This window comes from Mobula hypostoma, chromosome 1 (assembly GCF_963921235.1).
Source record: "Mobula hypostoma chromosome 1, sMobHyp1.1, whole genome shotgun sequence".
In the NCBI taxonomy this organism is placed as follows: domain Eukaryota; kingdom Metazoa; phylum Chordata; class Chondrichthyes; order Myliobatiformes; family Myliobatidae; genus Mobula; species Mobula hypostoma.
In genome coordinates this window covers 123,911,305-123,935,309 of record NC_086097.1, presented here as the reverse complement: position 1 = coordinate 123,935,309, position 24,005 = coordinate 123,911,305, and the positions used below count along the sequence as shown (strand labels likewise).

General features: G+C 43.7%; 1 protein-coding gene across 1 annotated transcript in view; it reads left to right on the top strand.

The window, feature by feature from the left end:
* LOC134343468 (regulator of G-protein signaling 22-like) overlaps window positions 1–24,005 on the top strand; it is a 121,224-nt gene that overhangs the window by 43,401 nt on the left and 53,818 nt on the right. Inside the window, exons 10-15 of the mRNA XM_063042221.1 lie at window positions 2,753–2,880; window positions 10,321–10,432; window positions 13,567–13,692; window positions 14,324–14,425; window positions 18,574–18,768; window positions 23,344–23,430. Of these exons, the coding sequence (XP_062898291.1) occupies window positions 2,753–2,880; window positions 10,321–10,432; window positions 13,567–13,692; window positions 14,324–14,425; window positions 18,574–18,768; window positions 23,344–23,430 (750 nt within the window). The remainder of the gene's footprint in view (window positions 1–2,752; window positions 2,881–10,320; window positions 10,433–13,566; window positions 13,693–14,323; window positions 14,426–18,573; window positions 18,769–23,343; window positions 23,431–24,005) is intronic.

Sequence of the window (24,005 nt, the reverse complement as noted above, 5' to 3'; positions counted from 1 at the left end):
CATGACAAACCAACTTAAACACTAACAAAAACCACATAATTATAACATATAGTTACAACAGTGCAAAGCAATACTGTAATTTGATAAGAACAGACCATGGCACAGTAAAAGTCTCAGAGTCTCTCGAAAGTCCCATCATCTCACGCAGACGGTAAACCTCCAGCGCCGCCAACTTGCCGATGCAGCATCCCGGAAGCATCCGACCACAGTCCGACCCGAGTCCGTCCGAAAAACTCCGAGCCTCCGACCACCTCCCAAGATTGATGCACCGAGCACCATCTCTGCTGAGCGTTTCAACACCGGCCCCAGCAACAGGCGATACGCAAAGCTGAAGATTTGGGGTCTACGTCTCCAGAGATTCTCGATCGCACAGTAGCAGCGGCAGCGAAGCGGGCAATTCAGAAGTTGCTCTATAGAAAAGAATAGATCTGCTGCATGGCCTATCAAGCTGGTTAAGATCATTGACTTGTTAACGTCATTTCATTCTCTTAAACATCACCATTAAGTCAAGCTATTAGAAAACTCTTCCTCAACGGGGTGACTGTGAAGAAATCCTTCAAGTTAACTTTCAAAAAACTCATGAAAGGAAATCTTAGCGTTTCCATCTTTTACATTATGGGGGGTGTGCATCTCATGGGTATTTCTTGGTGGCACACCCATTTCAGATTGCTGTGTGAGATACAGCACAGAAAGATTGAACAGAGAACCGGCATTTTTATACAGAATTGACCATGTGGTAACCTATGTATGTTGGATTACTAACTTGCAAGATCAATCTCCATTCACCATCCAAGTGTTAGAAGTCAATAGAAACTACAAGAAGTTGTTTTAAAGTTAGTAAAGCAATTGTCCCTTAGCTGGTCTGTGCTTTGCACCCTTTCTTTACATTCTTACCTCGTCTCGAAGAGGGAAAATGGCTCTGAGAATCTGTTATGCAAAGGGAAGCTATGCTTTTCAAAGGCCTTTCTTGCCTGGGCTGTCTACACTCTATCTGCAGTCTATCCTCGCCTGGATATTATGTTAACCCTTGCCTTACCACAACTTCCACAGAAATGTACAATGAAATGCGTCATTTGCATTAACAACCAGCACAACCCAAGGAAACAGCCCACAAGTCTTGCCACACATTTCAGCACCAACATAGTATGCCTACAATACTCGGCAGAACAACATAGAACTCAACAGAACAGAACATACCAAGCAGCAAAGCAACAACAGCAAAACGAGCCCTGTTCCTCCATACGCACGCAGGTATACGGTCCTCTAATGCCAGGACCGGCCGGTTTCTTTGGACTCCAGCCGCCAGCTGCCATCGGATTTATAACTCATTGTTTTTTAATGATGCTTCCTTGTCCTTGGCAGTGCTTCTTTATCCCTTCTCCTTCAGGGCCTTGGTCTTCATTTCTAGGTCACTGAGTGTTTGAACCTTTGGACCTTTGGTTAGGTTGCTAAACTTTTTCCAGCAAAGCACGTCAATCCCGAGTGATTGCTGCAGCCAACCATCATGGCCAAGTGGGCACGACAAGATTTGGAGGCCTCTTCCAATCCCAACGTCGCAACTAGTGACAGCTGTTCCATATCCCTGGGTCAGCTCAGGATATAGTGGTACATTATTGATGTTATTCTAAAGAAATAATCAAGCCCGGTTGGGGTGTGGGGTTGTTTGGGGACAGCTGTAGGCAAGCTTTCTTTTATTGCCTTCAGGGGAACCTATCCACTTGTCCCTTGCAAATATCCCTTGGGTCATTGACAGGATGCAGAGTGGGGCTGACAAGTGGCTGATGGAGTTCAATCCAGAGAAATGTGAAGTGAGTCATTTTGTAAGGTTGAATTTGAAGGCAGGATGCAGGGTTAACGGTACAATTCTTGGCTTTGTGCAGGAACAAAAGGACCTTGGGATCCATACCTATAGAACACTCAAAGTTGCCCCACGTGTAATAGAGTTGTCAAGAAGGCGTTCGGTGTGTTGGCCTTTATGAGTCCGAGATTGAATTCAAAAGCCGCAATGTTGCAGCTGTATAAAACCCTAGTTAGAAAGGATGCAGAATGTTTAAAGAGGGTGTAGAGGAAATTTACTGGGATGCTGGCTGGAACTTTGTATGTCTTATGAAGATAGGTTGAGAGAGCTAAGGGCTTTTCTCTCTGGAGCGAAGGAGGGTGAGAGGTGGCTTGATAGAGGTGTACAAGAGGATAAGAAATATAGGTAGAGTGGACAGTCAGATACTTCTTCCCAGGGTGGAAATAGCTAATATGAGGGACATAATTCTAAGGTGATTGGAGGGAAGTACAGGGGGGATGTCAGAGGTAAGTTTTTACACAGAAAGTGGTGAATACATGGAATGCCCTGCCAGGGGTGGTGGTCGAGGCTGATACATTGGTACTTTAAGGCACAAGTAATGTCAATTAATATATAAAAGAACCTGTGTGACACATTTCCACACTATTCCTGCCAATGTCTAAACACAAGACATTCTGCAGATGCTGGGAATTGTGAGCAACGTACACAAAACGCTGGAGGAACTCAGCAGGTCAGGCAGCATCTAGGGAGAGGATTTTTTTGTGTCACTGCCAATGTATAATGTTGCTTTTATTATTAAAATGTGCACCGGGGGTAATGAAGAAATTCATGGAAGTTCAAGAAAATCTTTTGAAGACAACACATTTGGGAGAATTTAATGATGTCTGTTGTGCAGCAGGACTGTTTTCAGGCATGAATTATTTATCTATTAACATCTACTTCTATCATTAACAGAAATGCCCACCAAAGGATCACAAGCTTCATCAATTCCAGAGAAAAGCTCCTGTAAAAGGACAGTTGCCAAAGACGTGTGGCACTCAGAACACAGCCGACACCCCTCCCGGTCACCGGGAAGGAAAAGAGTGAGTTACTTTGTCATGTTCCAGTGGAGAACGCCTTGTCAGTAGTTTAAGCCCAGTGAGGCACTAGTCAAAATAGCGTTTTCGCCATAGGTGGTTTTCATTGATAGAAGCAATACTTAAAGGATAAAATCCAGGCCAAAAGCCGAATGGGGACAAGGTTTGCTAGAAGGTGACACACACAAAATGCTGGAGGAACTCTGCAGGCCAAGCAGCATCTTTAGAAAAGAGTACAGTCGACGTTTTGGGCTGCCTGGCCTGCTGTTCCTCCAGTATTTTTGTGTGTCGCTTGGATTTCCAGCAGGTGCAGACTTTCTCTTGTTTGTGATTGGTTTGCTAGAAGGTGGAAAATTTTGTATGAGGCATATGTAACAAAAAATATTTTAAAATTTGTTCTCTGCTTTTCTGATTCAGCAGGACGAGGTATTCGGAAAGAAAGGAGGCACTGTGCAATGCTGGAATTACAGATCTGACAAACTTTCACTCAGCTCTCTCTCTCTCTCACACACACACACACTCCCTAGTTGCAACCCAGCCCAACAGAAGATTCCCATTTACACAAAGAAATTACCCCTTTTTATTATACCCTTCAAAACCCGTTACACTAGTGCTTTCCCACGATAAGGTACCATTTGAATACCCACATCTGCACAATGACGTTTTACCTTCCCCAGACAAACATGCATTCATTGTTATCTACTCTCAATGCTGTAGACTTGTACTGCTTTAACTTTCTCAAAACAATCCCTCTTTCTTCACTTAATACCATTTTGTCTTAAAAACTTCCATTTTATTTCAGCATATACCAAGGAGGAATCAAATTTAACTCTTTCTTTTCAGCATGGAGGTGTTTCTTGGTTGGATGTAACATTAAGGCACCCGGAGGAAGCCCGCATGGTCACAGGGCGAACGTACAAACTCCTTGCAGGCAGCAGTGGGAATCGAACCTGGCTCACTGGCACTGTAATAGTATTATGCTAAACACTACGCTGCTGCTCTGCCCCTTTGCTTGGTGATATGTTCAAATATACCAGAGGTCAATCTCCTCGAGGTGCAATTGTGTCCCAGTGGTTGGCAGATATGATGATTGACAAATCAGTTTTGACAGATTTTCTAAAGCAGTTGTTTGCCCTTCCCAATCGAATTCATGAAGTGTAGGTCTTGTTCCAGATTCTATCCCTTCTAATGTACCTGTGTCAGCCTGCTCTGTTCACTGCATATAATACAGTATTATAGTAAATTGTCCTGCAGAGGGGGGTGGGTTGAAAGGGCAAAGAATTCGCGTTAGCACCTCATCTTGGCCCCTGGACACAAATCTGTCCCAGGAAAGCTAAACTTTGAGGATCTAATTAAGCAGGGCAGCAAAATGCCCTTCACTTCAGATCCCTTCCTAATGACTAACCTCCCATGCTTACTTAACATCTGCACTATCATCCCTAACTTGCTATCTGCAAGAGTAAGCTGAGATAGCAATAAAACATTCCAGAAATTTCATCACATCCTCTTCTTCGATACTTTTCCTCTCAATGTCAAGCAGTCTTTAAAGTGGAGCTTTGTTGTTCATGTGCGTGTTACCTCCTTCCCTGCTAGCCCACTGTAGTTTACATATCCTTATCGTCACCCCTTCAGTACCCGATAGCTAAAGCTATCAGCAGCGGCTGTCTGTGGGTGGGGGCGTCAGCAAGGTAATTTTGTTCCATGTTCGCAGGCAACAGCTCACATTCTGTGTCATGATACAAGACTATCAGAATAATCTGGCAAGTCTCTCGGTCTCTTTGATAGATCTATGGTAGGGTTTGGGGTAGTCTCTGTTCTGATAGCTGCAAGGACCTCACCTCAGTGGCACCCTCTCCTAGACCGTCTGTTCCATCGCTGGCCCAACCAGTGAAAGAGCCCAGCTCATTTGTGTTCACTCTCCATCAGGCTGGAGTGAACATGAGAAATAGGAGCAGGAGTAGGCCATCTGATTCAATAAGATCATGACTGATCTGACCATAGACTCATCTCCACCTACCTACCTTTTCCCCATAACCCTTAATTCCCTTACTATGCAAAAATCTATCCAGCCTTGTCTTAAATATACAAACGTATTTACTAAGGTAGCTTCCACTGCTTCACTGGGCAGAGAATTCCACAGATTCACCACCCTCTGGGAAAAGTAGTTCCTCCTCATCTCTGTCCTAAATCCATTCCCCCAAATTTTGTGGCTATGTGCCCCATTTCTAGTCTCACCTTCTGGAAACAACTTTCCTGCTTCTATCTTATCTATCCCTTTCATAATTTTAATATGTTTCTATAAGATTCCCTCTCATTCTGGATTCCAGCGAGTACAGTCACAGGCAACTCAGTCTCTCCTCATAGTCTAACCCCTTCATCTCTGGAATCAACCTGATGAACCTCCTCTGCACCACCTCCAAATCCAGTATACCCTTCCTCAAGCAAGGTGACCAGAATCGTACGCAGTACTCCAGGTGCGGCCTCACCAGTACCTGGTACAGTTGCAGTGTAACCTCCCTGCTGTTAAGTTCAATCCCTCTAGCAATGAGGGCCAACATCCCATTTGCCTTCTTGATAGCCTGCTGCACCTGCAAACCAACCTTTTGTGATTCAAGCACAAGCACTCCCAAATCCCTCTGCACAGCAGCATGCTGCAATCTTTTACCATTTAAATAATAATCCGATCTTTCATTTTTCATTTTTCATCAGGTAGCTGCCTCCAGATGCTGTGCACAATCTCTTCTTTCTCAGTCTGCTTTGTGGAACTTGATGTCTCTGCCGTAACTCAGATCCCTTCCCATCTAGTTTCCCAATATATTTTTATCCTGATTTATATAAATAATCATCTTCCTTCCAGAACTAGCCTTCATTACAAAGTACAGTTACCATTACACTTTACACTTTATTCACGGCTTGTTGACATGTCTCTGTGTCTTTTGCGTTCCCATTCTCTTCCATCTGTGGGTCAGACAAGAAGCAACAGGCTGGCGTTCATCAGTTAAATTCTCTGTAATGACATTGTTACTGGCTAGACTTGATCCCTTGTTCTGTCAGTGAGGGCAACAAGAAGGCAGTCATATGTTCCCACTGGCTACCACGCTGGGTCTGTACACAAACACAGCTATCATTTGTCAGAAGCCATACCCATCTATGAGCAAACCCTGCCTTTTCAGGCAGCACCCTCACCATGACTTGGTCACCTGGCTGTGGGAGGGCTATCTTCTCTCCCTCTGTTGCTGCTGTTTTGCTTAGTCCCACAATGTGTTACTCTGGTTACAACATTGCTCACTTCTCCATGTTATTTTTTTTTCCGATTATGAGAACACTTAGTCCTCTTTTATTGTCATTTAGAAATGCATACATGCATTAAGAAACGATACAATGTTTCTCCGGAGTGATATCACAGAAAACAGGACAAACCAAAGACTAACACTGACAGAACCACATAATTATAACATATAGTTACAGCAGTGCAAAGCAATATCATAATTTGATGAAGAACAAACCATGGGCACGGTAAAAAAAGTCTCAAAAGAGTCCCCGATAGCAGGCAGCAAAAGGGAGAAACTCCCTGCCATAAACCTCCAAGGCACCGACAACTGCCGATGCCTTGGAAGCAGCCGACCACAGCCGACACTGAGTCCATCCGTCCGAAAACTTCGAGCCTCTGACCAGTCCTCCGATACACCCTCCCGAGCGCCATCCTCTGCTGAGTGTCTTCGACCTCGCCCCGGCCGCTGAAACACGCAAAGCCGAGGATTTCAGGGCATTCTGCTCCGGAGGTTCCGGTTACCACACAGTAGCAGCGGCAGCGAAGCGAGCATTTCAGAAGTTTTCCAGATGCTCCTCCGTACTCTCACGTCTGTCTCCATCAAATCAGAATTGTGCACGGTCCCCTACTTGACAGATAACAGATACTCATCACCGGAGAGGACGCGCGCGCTGCCGTCGCGCCGCCATCTTCTCCTCTTCTCCGGTTTATTTATTTCACTAAATTAGCTCCAATAGTTTCTTCCTTCACAGTTTCAACTTCTGTCATCCCAAGTTCTCTGTTGCTCTCTCCCTGTGACCTGCATGTTCATTCTCATTCTACTCGTTCCTTTCCCCTTTCTGTTGTGTCTTTGCTTTAATTGTTGTGTTCTCTGAAGGCAGCCACACTGATTTTAACACTTCTTGACTGTGTTTGGGCCCTAGTTTAGGACCTCCTGCCATGCACATCGTCCCGTGTCCTGTCCCTCTGTGGGGCTGCTCTCTCTCGATGAGCCATGTTGTCTGCTCTGGGGATTATACCTGTTCACTGTCCCTGTCTTGTCCATGTTATTTCTCCCTTTCCTGAGTCTATGATAGCACCTGCCTTATTTAGAGTGTCTGTCCCCAGGACGGTACCCTCATTGTTTTGGTACCCAAAATAATCTTTGGGCACACCCAAAAATCTGATGGAGGCTGCGCCCCTTCAATCTCAAGTACATGAGGCTCACTTCTCTCTGCCCTCGTAGTTTCACACCCTGCACTGGGTACGAGTGCCTCTGCAGGCATCGACGAGGGTAGATCAGTCATGGATACTGATGATTCTGTGCCCACTAACATAACACATTGCTGGCCCCCAATAAACCTTCTGTGTACAGTACATCTGTGGGTGTCCACTACTAGCAGTGCATGCTGCCTCCAGCAGTTTATCTGACCTGAACACTGCCTTCATTAGTTCTATAATCTGGCCAGCAGTCAAATCAGATAGAAAAGGCACTGCTGTGATTTCTTCCTGTTTTGGTGAGTGACCCCCACACCTTCCTCTCTTTGTAGGACACCACCTCCAGCTATGGCCCAATAGGCCGCAGCAGTAATATATCATCTCCTTTACTCTTCCCGGTCTACTCCCAAAGCTCCTTGCTTGGTTTTCTGGTTGCTGGCACATAGAACAAGCCCTCTGTGACATCACAGCAGCTACGTTCACTACGGACACCTTACAACTTTGCTTCCCTCTCCTCTGTTCTACCCCACAGAACTATCACTGGGTAGGTCAATCCCACTGTTATCCCCAAATCTAAAACTTCCTGGTCAGGAAGACTGGATCATCCTTACCAGGATTGTCCTACTCTGAATACTCATCATCTGCTTGATATTTGTGCTTTGCATGACCCATGGTGGCCTCACCGACTCTCTGAACCTCCAATGTTGTCATTCCCCAATTACTCTCACCTCCCCCCAGCCGCTGCCTCACTCCCCCCTTAAAGAAACGGTACCTCTCCTTGTTAGTTGTCCAAGTACCATCCACACTCTCTCGTATTATCATACTATCCCATATATTCTTTGGGCATTTCACTTTTACCAAGACATGTATGTCTTTTGAAGATATCATCTGGTGAAGTTCAATTATTTCTTCGAGCTTGCGCCAGAATTCTGAATTCCCACAAGTAACTTTAAGTGAGGGCAGCTCAGATAAAATGCCCTGCTTCTCCCCGGGAGTGAAGGGTCTGTGAATGGTGGTAATCAGGGTCAAGGGCTGGCTGGGATCATCAGGATTCTTAACCAGACATTGTCTCACCTCAATATGTGCCATCCCAATAGATACACCTAGATATAACCATTCACTCAAATACTTCCACACTAAATCCCATTCTAAGCAAAACATAAGGGATGGATAAAAATTAAGCAGTACAAACTTAGTTCAAACCACAGTGTATGTACTCTGCAATCTTCCACTTCTGTCCACTGAACTCATGGTGCCTGTATCACTCCTTCCGTATAAAACTCCAAAGCTTCAAACTTATTCTTAAAAACACACAAATACACTCACAAGCAAGTATACCACTATATACAGTGTCCTGAACATCCAGAGTGTTCACAGCTTGTGCTCCTGTGTCACCAAGCTACCCAAAACTGTGATAGCTGGTCCCTTACACAAACACACACACCTCTTTTATATCCAGCATTTCAACTGACCGTTTTGTTCTTTGATACTTTGTGATTCCGTGGTCATAGATCTGAACAGATCTAAGTGTGGGTGCTTCTCTTAAAAATACTCACCCCTTAGACTGCTTAAGTCACTGCCCACACAGTGGGTCAAGAACATATCCCAGTTGAGCCCCCAACTGCTGTAACTGTGATCAAAGTCACCGGAGAGACAGTGAAGCTGGTGATATGGATGTCTATTCATCACAGCAAGCAAGCATTCTTCTGGAGTCTTCCAAACTCCAAAGCACATCACATTTTATACCCGTAAGATCAATGGTAACAGTACAATTCAATACTTACAAAGACATTGTATACTTCAATTCTTTCGTTTGACACTGCTTCCTTTGAATTGCAGAAGTAGTGGATATGGCCCAGTCCATCATGGGCAAAGCCCATTGAGCACATATACATGAAACATTGTTGCAGGAAAACAGCATCCATCATCAGGGACCCCACTCCCCCAGGACATACTTTATTCTCGTTGCTGCCATCAGGAAGAATGTACACGGACCTCAAGACTCACAGCACCAGGTTAAGGAACAGCTATTACCTGTCAACCATCAGGCTCCTGAACCAAAGGGGGTAACTTCACTCTACTTCACTTACCCCATCATCGAAATGTTCCCTCAACCTAAAGATTCACTTTCAAGGACCCTTCATCTCATGTTCTCAATATTTATCTCTTATTTATTATTATTACTCTTTCTTCTTTCTTTTTGCATTTGCACAGTTTGTTGACTTTTGCACACTGGTTGAATGAACAAGTTGGTGTAGTTATGGTTATTAATTATGGATTTGTTGAGTATGCCCACAAGCAAATGAATCTCAGGGCGACATATGGTGACATATATGTACTTTGATAATAAATGTATTTGAACTTTGATTTTGATCTGTACAGTGGGAGACACCTCTGAAAGTTCAAACACCCCTGCTGGGACAAACTAATTTCAAGTTTCCTGAGTTTATTTAATTTACAGTGGTGCAAATTACTTAAACCCATAGATGTCTGGTTTGATGCAGACCAATTAACACAACCCCATTGTCTTAACATTTGGCTAATGCATATGCAAATATATCATGGTCACCATTTTGTAAACAATATCTCTTAGTCTGTGGACTAGCTTTTGCTTTTAACTTTAATTTACTGCTTGCAATTTACAGTAAGAACTGAAGACTGGTTCTTCCTTGACTTAATATCTGCTATATTCACATAACTAAATATAGTCCCTAATGGGCAAAGGTGAATTAAAAATGTGTTAGAAGTAATGTCCCGCTAATTTGATAATCTAAAATCTCAAATTTGTCAGATTATCAGAATTCTATGTATTCTCATAACTGTCCATTTTTTCTTAAAAGATTGCCTTAATGAAGCAAATTGATCTGCCAGTAGTTCATGATACATCTTACTAGTTATGGGTTCTGTCTATGTTAAAGATTCCTCGAAATTTTTTATACTCATTTTTTTCCCTAAATTGTCTCTTATTTTCTTTTCAGACATGTTAACACTTCAAAATGTGATATTTCAATGAAAATCTCAGAATCTATGAAAGCTTTCAACGAGTTGGCATTACGGAAAGCAAAGGAAATCCACAATTTAAAGACATCAGTAAGTACTCGGCCAGAAACTTCAACTAACAGAACAGGGTTGAGAAATATCTTAGCAAAGTAACATCTGCCTTTGACCAGCAGAATGAACTGTGAAATGTAAAGGTACTTATTTTGAGCAAAATCAAGTTATAAATCAAAAGCAGCCTGAAATCATGTTTAAGCTCCCGCTCTATCTATCCTAATAGTTTTCACAGAGTACCAACAAAATAGTTTTAAATATATGTTGATTTACAAAGAGTTACAAGTCAAAAACTCCTTGAAAGTGACAACTCAAGAAGATTGAGTGGTAAAGAAGGACCACGGTCTGCTTTTCTTCAGCGGTTGGGGCATTGAGTTTAAGAATCAGGAAGTTACGTTGTAGTTGTATAAAACTTTCATTGGGTTGCACCTCTTTTCTCCCTGGAGAGGAGGGAGGATGTGGAGGCTTTGGAAAGGGTGCAGAAGAAGTTTCCCAGAATGCTGCCTAGATTATTAACTATAAGACGAATTTGGGCACACATGGATTGTTTTCTCTTGAGCGTTGGAGTCTGAGAAGCTTACAAAAAATTGTGCAAGGTTCAGATAGGCTAGACAAACAATAGCTTTATTCCAAGGTAGAAATTTCAGACACTAGGGAGCTTTAATGGCTGTTTCTCGTCTGTTTCAGAAAGTCAGCTGAATAGGTCCTTATTAAAAGTGATAGTTGGCAGGAGGTTTTGGGTGGAATTAAGTCAGATTTATGAAGTTATAATCTTGGAGGCACTCAAGAACGGTATTGGCCGGTGGTGTAGGGGCATCCGCAGCTGACTTTGAGGCGAGTGATGCCCAGCTCGAATCCGGCCAGCTCCTTGCAAGCTTTCCATCTGTGCTGGGTTGAGTGTCGAGCTAGCAACTCGGCCTCACATAAAACAGACAAAATGCTGAAGAAACGGCAAGGTTGCCACCCAGTGCTTCAAAAGGCGTGGAGAGGAACAACAATGAGAATGGTATTGGGCTGGTCAAGTGTGTGTATGAGAAATGTTTCAGTGTGTGTATCAGCCCCAGGAGCAGGGAACTGAACTTCAGTAAGGCGAATGATGACATGATTGTGCAAGTGGGTGGTGTCAGTTAAGTTCAGATCAGAACTTTGACAAACTTCTATAGATACACGGTGGAGGGCATTGTAACTGATTGCATCGTGGCCTGGTATGGAAATGCCAATGGACAAGATTGGAACTCTACAGAAAGTGGTGGATACAGCTCAGTCCATCACAGGCAACCCCCCCCCCTCCCCCACCACCACTGAGCACCGTTACAGTGAGTTCTGCCACAAGAAAGCAGCATCCATCCTCATTTTGGTCTGGCAGATTTTATTGTGCTGTTTGAAGCACAAGAGAGCAACATCCATCATTAGGGATCCTGGCCTTCCAGACCATGCTCTCTTCTTACTGCTGGCATCGGGCAGGAGGTAGAGGAGCCTGCGGTCCCACACCATCAGATTCAGGAACAGTTATTACCCCTCAACCATCAGGCTCCTGAATCAGCATGGATAATTCCACTCACCTTGACACTGAACTGATTCCACAACCTACAGACTCACTTTCAAGGACCCTACAACTCATGCTCTTGGCATTATTTATTTATTTTGTTATTTGCACAACTTGTCCTCTTCTGCACCTTGATTGTTTGTCAGTCCTTGTTTATGTATAGGTTTTCACATATTCTATTGTACTTTTATTTTCCTGTAAGTGTCTGCAAAAAAAGCTTGATAATAATACACATACCTTGATAGTAAATTTATTTTGATACTGACTTTGAATTTGAATTAGAAGAACCGGTGGGGTACATCAGCCTTATTCTGATGGAATTGCAGGAAAACAGTATATAAAAGCTGTCTTATGTATTTATATTTATTGTTTTTCTATTATTATTGGGTTATTTATCTTTTGAGTATGTTTTTTCTTTGTGCTGCATTGGATCCAGAGTAACAATTATTTTGTTTTCCTTTACACTTGTGTGGAGGAAATGACATTAAACAATCTTGAACCTTGAAACACGTTGGAGTTTATTGTCGTGTGCACACGTGCAGTGAGAAACCTGCCTGCAGCAGCATCATAGGGAGATAGCTTCAGATCAGCAGCATTCACAAGAAGAAACATCAATTAAACAGAAATCATACACAATTTATATTGCACATAACCAAGGGCCATGGCAGAAAGTTGGGTGCCGTCAGATTAAGATTTATCATGGGTACATGGAAACCTACAGTGAAGTATGTCGTTTGTGTTAACAACCAACACACCTGAGGATGTGCGGGGTGGGGCAGCCTGCAAGTGTCGCCGTGCATTCCAGCACCAGCAGAGCCTACAATGCTCGGCAGAACAACGTAGAACACAACAAAACAAAACACCATAAAACCATTAAACATAGGAGCAGAATTAGGCTCTTCAGCCCATTGAGTCTGTGCCAGTATTCCATCATGGCAGAGCAGATAACAACAAGCAACAAAACAACAACACCAAGGCAAGCTCCTTTCCTCTCTCACACCCACCCACCCCAGGACAGGCCCCCTTCGGCCTGCTGCGGACTCAGAGCCACAGGTGTTGGGCCTTCAGCTTCTCCAGTAGGCTTGCAAAGATTCAGACCAGAGGGCCTCAACTTTCAGACTTCTGATCAACCTTAGGGCTTCGAACTTTGGCATGGGCCCCGGGACTCACTGACGATGACGAATGAGGACGCGCGCTCCAGGCTCGCCGATGATGGGGCCCCGAACACCAGGCCTCGAACTCTGGTGTCTCTGATTCACGTACCTAGGGGGTCGCTAGCCTTTTTTTAAAGACTCATTGGAACAGAGAGGAGGAATTAGGGATCACGTTAGGGTTTAAGGACAGGGCTGTGGGGGAATTGGAGATCAGGCCAGAGTCTAAGCCTCCGCTCCATGTTCAAAAGTCAGAGACACAGAGACAATATGTGGTCGGACGTCGGGACGTCGGGCCTGCAGGCCAGCAGTGGCGAGAGCTGGCGCCCTCCCCCCACTCCCCGGGTCAGTGAGTTGTTGGTGGGTTCCAGGACTGGAGTTCCATATGGGCAGGAGAAACGAGGGCCATGGAGTTCCATGCAGATTTAGAGCTTTATGCATAACTAATTAATTAATTCTGATTGTATTGTTTTTAGATGCACATCACAAAGTATCACGATCCACTGTGTGACTATAAAATTAATGACCTGCTCCATGCCCTTCATAATGAAAGCAGAACAGGATACTTCTTCACAAATTTTTGCAAGGAAACAGGAAATGAGGTAAGTGAAACAAACTTTTTTTTTGGATAGGTTAGGCACCTTAAACATCCATTCACCCACACCTCTTCCAGCCTCATAACATAACCACCTCCTTGTCGATGAGACCAAGCAAATGCAAGAGATTCTGCGGATGCTGGAAATCCAGAACAACAAACTCAAAATGCAGCAGGCCAGGCAGCATCTATGGAGGGGAATCAACCGCCGGCCTTTCAGTCTGAGACCCTTCATCAGAATGGGGGAAGAAGTTAGAATGAGTTCCTACAGCGTATTGTGTTCATTACAAGGCAAATGTTTTCCAGAGCACATGCACTCTGTCCATGTCGGCCACCTTGAGCTTCCAGTTACGTGTCATTTTAATTCCCCTTCCCACTCCCATAGCAACATGTCTATTCTCCATGTACAGAGAAGCCAAAAAGCAATCTCATGTTCACTTGGGGTAACAATGGTACTAGCATTGAATTTTCCCATTCACCCATTTCAGGTAATCTCCACACACCCCAGCTCTCTCCTGCACACACACTCACTTATCCGTCCAATTTTCTCCTAAAATTCATGCAAAATGAATCCACAGTCCAGGGGCTCCCTATGACTGTGTGACCGTGAACTAATTTGGCTTCTACCTGTTTTACAGCTATGGTGTAATAGTGTGGACTTGTGGTTTGAGCTGAAGGAATATCAGCGACTCTTTTATGCAGAAATCTTTCAACCATTTAAGCTCAAGAGGCAAGCACAGGCAAGCATTGAAATATCTGTTGTTTCAGTAATTAGTTTTCCAATTACTGTTTGAATGCTTGAGTTTGTGTTGAAGAATATCTCAGAATCATAAATGGAAGTGTAATGAGACCAGATATGATATGTAGTTTGAAATTCCAGGAAAATGGGCCATTCTGAGTCAGTTCTAAGTTCAAAGTAAATTTATCATCAAAGTATATATATGTCACCATGTTTGATCCTGAGATTCAATTCCTTGCAAGCATTCACAGTCGAACAAAAGAATACAATAGAATCAATGAAAAACTAGACAAAGACTGACAACCAATGTGCAAAATAAGACAAACTGGGCAAATACAAAAAAATGATAATAATAAGTAAATAAATAATAGTAGGAACATGAGTTGTAGTGACCTTGAAAGTGAGTCTATAGGAAAGTCATAGTCAGGAGAGATATTAAAACTTTTTTATAAGTAAGTTACATGGACGTCTCCTCACCCAGTTCTACAATCAAACACCTGCCCCATGTGACTACTCTCCAGCCAATCACATCCCACGTATTGACAGCCCTTCCCCCTCTCCCCAGCTCACCCTGCTGACCTTTGAAGACATGCTATACCCACGTGGAGTTGACAAGATTTCTTTTGTTATCTTGGCTAGGTCAGTAAACAATGTTGTATAATCAATTCCAGTTCTGATGCTTGTAGCAACATTAATTTCAATGCAACCATGCATATTTCATCAGCTACAGCTAGGGATGGGTCAGGCAGGATTGAATCTGTACTCTGAGATGCTTATGGAAAGTGATGGAGAGCTGTGGCTAGAATGAGGATCTCAGTCGATCTCATCAGTTTATGGCAGGGGGCAGGGGCTGAAACAACAACAATTTCAAACACCACGCCATCAACAACCTAACTGAGAGCTTGAGGCCGAACACAACATCATGTCCTGGGGTTAGAGCACCGTGTATGCTGTGGGTGGGTGGGTGGGAGGGAGGGAGGGATGGGGCTTGTGTTGCTGTTGTTTTGGTGCTAGTTATGTTCTGTGTTTTTCTGCTGAGCATTGAGGGCATGCTATGTTGGTACTGGAATGTGTGGCTGCCCCCAGCACATCCTCGGGTCTGTTGGTTGTTAGCATTTCACCGTATATTTCAATGTATCCATAATTAATACATTTTGAATCTTGTACCTTGAGAGGAAATTAAAACCTCATGAACTTTATACAGTGCAAGATGTAATAATTTATAGCTAAACCTCATAAAGTGTTTGGGATGAACTGTTAACTGAGTATATACACCAAAACAGGGGACTGAGGCAAAATGGCAGATCTCTACAGACTCCTGGTTTGGTTTGGTCTGGTCTGGTTTATCTGTCTGTCTTTTTATTTTGAGATACAGCACTGTAACAGTCCCTCCTGGCCCAGTGAGCCCACACCACCCAGTTACACCCATGTCACCAATTAACCCACTAACCGGTATGTCAATGGGATGTGGGAGAAAGTCGGAACCCACGGGGTCACGGGGAGACGTACAAACTCCTTACAGACAGTGGTGGGCAGTGAAGCCGGGTCTGCAGTACACTAACCACTTTGCTACTGTTCTAATTGTTAGAGAGCCGATGCAGTATGTTATCGTGATTATCATCTTGTCATACATCTGTGCCACATCTTCCACAATGCCTTCAGCTTGGGATTTTATCAGCTACTTTCCGGGGTTCTTTGACAACTGGCCGTACAGAGTGCGTCCTTCAAAGTTCCATCATTGAGGACTCCCGGTGCCCAGGGCATGCACTCTTCACTTTGCCTCCATCAGGGAGGAGGTACAGGAGCCTGAAGACACACACTCAACATTTTAGGAACAGCTTCTTCCCCTCCTCCATTACATTTCCGAATGGTCTATGAAGACTACTTCACTATTTTGCTCTCTTTCATACTGCTTATTTAATTTACTATACACACTGTAAATTTTTTATTGTACTTTATAGATTCTTTATGTATTGCAATGTACTGCTGCCACAAAACACCGTTCACAACATATACCTGTGATATTAAACCAGATTCTGGTTCTGAGGTTTTATGAGACAAGTAAACTTCTTCAACAGGATGCACACCAAGAGCCCATCCTGTAGACAGTCTCCTTTGGGTCTCTGCACTAGCACAAAAAACAGGACTGCTGAAGTGAACTGAAGGCTACTCTTGACTCTGGTCAGCGTGATGGTTGCTATGGAAACCATCAGATCGCTCATTACTGCTATGTTCATTTAGACCATTCAATCCCAATTAGAGCGAAAGATCTCCCTGGACTGTGACACACCATTCACAGTATCCATATCCCCGGACTGTGACACACCATCCATTTATCCATATCCCCAGACTGTGACACATCATCCATTTATCCATATCCCCAGACTGTGACACATCATCCATTTATCCATATCCCCAGACTGTGACACATCATCCATTTATCCATATCCCCAGACTGTGACACATCATCAATTTATCCATATCCCCAGACTGTGACACACCATCCATTTATCCATATCCCTAGACTGTGACACATCATCCATTTATCCATATCCCCAGACTGTGACACACCATCCATTTATCCATATCCCCAGACTGTGACATACCATCCATTTATCCATATCCCCAGACTGTGACACATCATCAATTTATCCATATCCCCAGACTGTGACACACCATCCATTTATCCATATCCCTAGACTGTGACACATCATCCATTTATCCATATCCCCAGACTGTGACACACCATCCATTTATCCATATCCCCGGACTGTGACACACCATCCATTTATCCATATCCCCAGACTGTGACATACCATCCATTTATCCATATCCTTGGACTGTGACACACCATCTATTTATCCATATCCCCGGACTGTGACACATCATCTATTTATCCATATCCCCAGACTGTGACACACCATCCATTTATCCATATCCCCAGACTGTGACACACCATCCATTTATCCATATCCCCAGACTGTGACACACCATCCATTTATCCATATCCCCAGACTGTGACACACCATCCATTTATCCATATCCCCAGACTGTGACATACCATCCATTTATCCATATCCCCAGACTGTGACACATCATCCATTTATCCATATCCCCAGACTGTGACACATCATCAATTTATCCATATCCCCAGACTGTGGCACACCATCCATTTATCCATATCCCTAGACTGTGACACATCATCCATTTATCCATATCCCCAGACTGTGACACACCATCCATTTATCCATATCCCCAGACTGTGACACATCATCCATTTATCCATATCCCCAGACTGTGACACACCATCCATTTATCCATATCCCCGGACTGTGACACACCATCCATTTATCCATATCCCTAGACTGTGACACATCATCCATTTATCCATATCCCCAGACTGTGACACACCATCCATTTATCCATATCCCCGGACTGTGACACACCATCCATTTATCCATATCCCCAGACTGTGACATACCATCCATTTATCCATATCCTTGGACTGTGACACACCATCTATTTATCCATATCCCCGGACTGTGACACATCATCTATTTATCCATATCCCCAGACTGTGATACACCATCCATTTATCCATATCCCCAGACTGTGACACACCATCCATTTATCCATATCCCCAGACTGTGACACACCATCCATTTATCCATATCCCCAGACTGTGACATACCATCCATTTATCCATATCCCCAGACTGTGACACATCATCCATTTATCCATATCCCTGGAAGTTTAGAAATCTTCCATGTTTTGAATGATTTTACTCAAGTGCACTGCCAGGGTTTATGAGGTTTATTCTTCTTCAGTCCTGGAGTATAATGGGAAGAAAGTGTGTAATTTTAGGAAATGGTGGAAATTGTAACTGATAAGCACAAGAGGTTCTCCATAAGCTGGAAATCCTGAGTAACACGCAGAGAATGCTGAAGGAATTCGGCAGGTCCGGCAACATTTATGGAGAGGAATATCAAGTCGGCACTTCGGTCCGAGACCCAGTCCTGATGAAGAGTCTGGGTCCGAAACATCAGTGTTTTAGTTTGTCCAGCATTTTGTATGTGAAACTCTAACAGACCTTTTGGACATCTCTAACTACATGCTGAACCTTTTTTATGATCCGTCCTCCTGCTACAGTTCATTTTTGCCACCTACACGGTTGAAGGGGCCCCCGCAGATGTCAAATTAGATATCGAGAATCAGAAAAGCATCTACAATAAACTGGAACCACCCTTTGAAGAGCTGTTTGATCATCTAGAGGAGCATATACTCATCTTGTTACTGGTACCTTGGGTCAAAATGCTTGAAATGGACACCTCAAAATATCAAAAGGTAAAGCAATACACTATCATCATTTTAAATTAGACTGCTGAGAATGGTACATAACTTAAAATCATGCATAATCTATGGATCTTTGCATATATTAGTACATCCTGTTCCTTCTCTATCAGGGATACACTCAGTGACCACTTTATGTATCTGTAAAGTGGCCACTGAATATTCCAGCGCCCAATAAAGTAGCCACTGTGAGTATGTTTGTGGTAAAGGTGCTGAGGAAGAGGATTTCTTGGAATGTATGCGGGATGGTTTTTTGAACCAACATGTCGAGGAACCGACTAGAGAGCAGGCTATTCTGGACTGGGTTTTGAGCAATGAGGAAGGGTTAATTAGCGATCTTGTCGTGAGAGGCCCCTTGGGTAAGAGTGACCATAATATGGTGGAATTCTTCATTAACATGGAGAGTGACGTAGTTAATTCAGAAACAAAGGTTCTGAACTTAAAGAGGGGTAACTTTGAAGGTATGAGACATGAATTAGCTAAGATAGACTGGCAAATGACACTTCAAGGATTGACGGTGGATATGCAATGGCAGGCATTTAAAGGTTGCATGGATGAACTACAACAATTGTTCATCCCAGTTTGGCAAAAGAATAAATCAAGGAAGGTAGTGCACCCGTGGCTGACAAGAGAAATTAGGGATAGTATCAATTCCAAAGAAGTAGCATACAAATTAGCCAGAGAAAGTGGCTCACCTGAGGACTGGGAGAAATTCAGAGTTCAGCAGAGGAGGACAAAGGGCTTAATTAGGAAGGGGAAAAAAGATTATGAGAGAAAACTGGCAGAGAACATAAAAACGGACTGTAAAAGCTTTTATAGATATGTAAAAAGGAAAAGACTGATAAAGACAAATGTAGGTCCCCTGCAAACAGAAACAGGTGAATTGATTATGGGGAGCAAGGACATGGCAGACCAATTGAATAATTACTTTGGTTCTGTCTTCACTAAGGAGGACATAAATAATCTTCCAGAAATAGTAAGGGACAGAGGGTCCAGTGAGATGGAGGAACTGAGCGAAATACATGTTAGTAGGGAAGTGGTGTTAGGTAAATTGAAGGGATTGAAGGCAGATAAATCCCCAGGGCCAGATGGTCTGCATCCCAGAGTGCTTAAGGAAGTGGCCCAAGAAATAGTGGATGCATTAGTGATAATTTTTCAAAACTCGTTAGATTCTGGACTAGTTCCTGAGGATTGGAGGGTGGCTAATGTAACCCCACTTTTTAAAAAAGGAGGGAGAGAGAAACCGGGGAATTATAGGCCGGTTAGCCTAACGTCGGTGGTGGGGAAACTGCTGGAGTCAGTTATCAAGGATGTGATAACAGCACATTTGGAAAGCGGTGAAATGATCGGACAAAGTCAGCATGGATTTGTGAAAGGAAAATCATGTCTGACGAATCTCATAGAATTTTTTGAGGATGTAACTAGTAGAGTGGATAGGGGAGAACCAGTGGATGTGGTATATTTGGATTTTCAAAAGGCTTTTGACAAGGTCCCACATAGGAGATTAGTGTGCAAACTTAAAGCACACGGTATTGGGGGTAAGGTATTGGTGTGGGTGGAGAATTGGTTAGCAGACAGGAAGCAAAGAGTGGGAATAAACGGGACCTTTTCAGAATGGCAGGCGGTGACTAGTGGGGTACCGCAAGGCTCAGTGCTGGGACCCCAGTTGTTTACAATATATATTAATGACTTGGATGAGGGAATTAAATGCAGCATCTCCAAGTTTGCGGATGACACGAAGCTGGGTGGCAGTGTTAGCAGTGAGGAGGATGCTAAGAGGATGCAGGGTGACTTGGATAGGTTGGGTGAGTGGGCAAACTCATGGCAGATGCAATTTAATGTGGATAAATGTGAAGTTATCCACTTTGGTGGCAAAAATAGGAAAACAGATTATTATCTGAATGGTGGCCGATTAGGAAAAGGGGAGGTGCAACGAGACCTGGGTGTCATTATACACCAGTCATTGAAAGTGGGCATGCAGGTACAGCAGGCGGTGAAAAAGGCGAACGGTATGCTGGCATTTATAGCGAGAGGATTCGAGTACAGGAGCAGGGAGGTACTACTGCAGTTGTACAAGGCCTTGGTGAGACCACACCTGGAGTATTGTGTGCAGTTTTGGTCCCCTAATCTGAGGAAAGACATCTTTGCCATAGAGGGAGTACAAAGAAGGTTCACCAGATTGATTCCTGGGATGGCAGGTCTTTCATATGAAGAAAGACTGGATGAACTGGGCTTGTACTCGTTGGAATTTAGAAGATTGAGGGGGGATCTGATTGAAACGTATAAGATCCTAAAGGGATTGGACAGGCTAGATGCAGGAAGATTGTTCCCGATGTTGGGGAGGTCTAGAACGAGGGGTCACAGTTTGAGGATAGAGGGGAAGCCTTTTAGGACCGAGGTTAGGAAAAACTTCTTCACACAGAGAGTGGTGAATCTGTGGAATTCTCTGCCACAGCAAACTGTTGAGGCCAGTTCATTAGCTATGTTTAAAAGGAAGTTAGATATGGCCCTTGTGGCTACAGGGGTCAGGGGGTATGGAGGGAAGGCTGGGTTCTGAGTTGGATGATCAGCCATGATCATAATAAATGGCGGTGCAGGCTCGAAGGGCCGAATGGCCTACTCCTGCACCTATTTTCTATGTTTCTATGTTTCTATGTCTTCCCGTGTTGTAGCCCATCCACTTGAAGGTTTGACATGTTGTGCATTTAGAGATGCTCTTCTGCATACCACTGTTGTAATGAGACATTATTTGAGTTACTGTTTCCCTCCTGTCAGCTTGAATCAATCTGGCCATTCTCCTCTGACCTCTCCCTGGGCTGAAGGAGATTGTGGAGGAGATCTTTCTGCCGATCTGAACTGACTAGGGTCTACGAGAGAGGAAATCTAGGATCCAGTTGCACAAGGGGGTATTGAGGCCCAGGTCCTGGAGAAGGAACAGAAAGCAGAAAATATCTGCATGAGGACTCCCAGGTCCCTTTGCTTCTCAGATTTTTTTTGGATTTTCTCCCCATTTAGGAAATAGTCCACACATTTATTTCTACTACCAAAGTGCATGACCATGCATTTTCCAACATTGTATTTTATTTGCCACTATCTTGCCCATTCTCCTAATCTGTCTAAGTTTTTCTGTAGCCTTCCTGTTTCCTCAACACTACCTGCCCCTCCACCAATCTTTGTATCATCTGCAAACTTGGCAACAAAGCCAGCCATTCCATCATCTGAATCATTGACATGCAGCATTAAAAAAAGCAGTCCCAACACTGACCACTGCAAAAAACCACTAGTCACTGGCAGCCAACCAGAAAAAGATCCTTTTATCCCCATTCACTGCCTCCTACCAATCAGCCAATGGTCTAACCATGCCAGTAATTTTCCTGTAATACTATGGGCCCTTAATTTGGTAAACAGCCTCATGTGTGGCACCTTGTCAAAGGCCTTCTGAAAGTCCAAATATACAACAAACACTGCATCCCCTTTATCTATCTTACTTGTAATCTCCTGAAAGAATTCCAACAGGTTTGTCAGAAAATATTTTCCTTTAAGGAGACCATGCTGACTTGGTCCTATCTGTCCTGTGTCACCAAGTACTCCATAACCTCATCCTTAACAATTGACTCCAATATCTTCCTAACCACTGAGATCAGGCTAACTGGTCAATGATATCCAGCCACCTTAGGGGCTCCACTCTGGATTTGCTGTCTAGATTTACACCCATAGACTTAGTCTCGCCCGAGGCTGCCCACAAGGCAGTGGGGCTATCTACTGATCGCTGGCGATATAGTTGGTGAGCACCACGGCATGTCCATATACCAGTGGACCTGCGTGCTACGTGTGCAGGGGCCAGAACACTGCCCTTTCTCTGACCACTGCTTCGATATTCAATCCTGGCTGATTTATTATCCCTCTCAACCCCATTCTCCAGTCTTCTCCCCTGAACCTTTGATGCCCTTACTAATCATACATTATGTACTGCCAGAAAGCAACATATTTCAGAATCAAATTACCACTGACATATGTCATGGAATCTGTTGCTCTGCAGCACCAGTGAAGTGTTGAGTGTATGCCTTTGGGTTCCTGTACCTCCTCCCTGACGATAGTAATGAGAAGGGGGTGTGTCCTGGGTGCTGGAGACCGTAATGACGTCAGGCATCGCCTTTTGAAGATGTCCTCAACAGTGGGGAAGTTAGTGCCCGTAATGGAGTCTACTGAACTTACAACCTTCTGCGAAACATACTGTATGTCAGAGATAATAAACCCAATTCTGATTCTTTCTTTGAGTCTCTTACTTAGAATATAGAATCAGTCATTTAAGGTGGAGGTAAGGACAATCTCCCTTTTTATGGTTATAACTCTTTGGAATTCTCCATCCTGGAGAGCTGATTATATTGAGGTAAACATACAGTGGATGGACTTGGCCAGTGAGGAATCAAGGTCCCCGAGGATAGGCAGGAAAGTGAGCTCAAGATCGAGTTCAGATCAGCCAGGAGCTTATTGACTCTCTCATCCTATAGATCTGCTGTTACTGTTGCAGTAATCATTGATATTAAGTGAAGCTCCTTTATCTTATAGGTGGACATAATAAGAGAGACTCGGCATTTAGATTCAAAATATTTCAAAAAACTTCGGGCCTTGCAGAGGAGACATTTCCCCCACAAGGTAATTAAATCATAAGCAAAACCCTGAAGGTGCTAGAATTCAGAAGTAAATATGGAAAGTTCCAGATATATTCACCAATGGAAGTTAATGACTTGAAACTTTTCGTTCTTCACAGATACTTACTGACCTAGAAGCATAGAAACATAGACAACCTACAGCACAAAACAGGCCCTTCGGCCGACAATACTTTAGAAATTATCTAGGGTTATCCATAGCCCTCTATTTTTCTAAGCTCCATGTACCTATCCAGGAGTCTCTTAGAAGACCCATTTGTATCTGCCTCCACTACAGTCATCAGCAGCCCATTCCACGCACTCACCACTCTGTGTAAAAAACTTACCCCTGACATCCCCTCTGTACCTACTTCCAAGCACCTTAAAACTGTGCCCTCTCATGTTAGCCATTTCAGCCCTGGGAAAAAGCATCTGACTATCAACATGATCAATGCCTCTCATTATCTTATACACCTCTATCAGGTCACCTCACATCCTCCGTTGCTCCAAGGAGAAAAGGCCAAGTTCACTCAACCTATTCTTGTAAAGCATGCTCCCCAATCCAGGCAACATCCTTGTAAA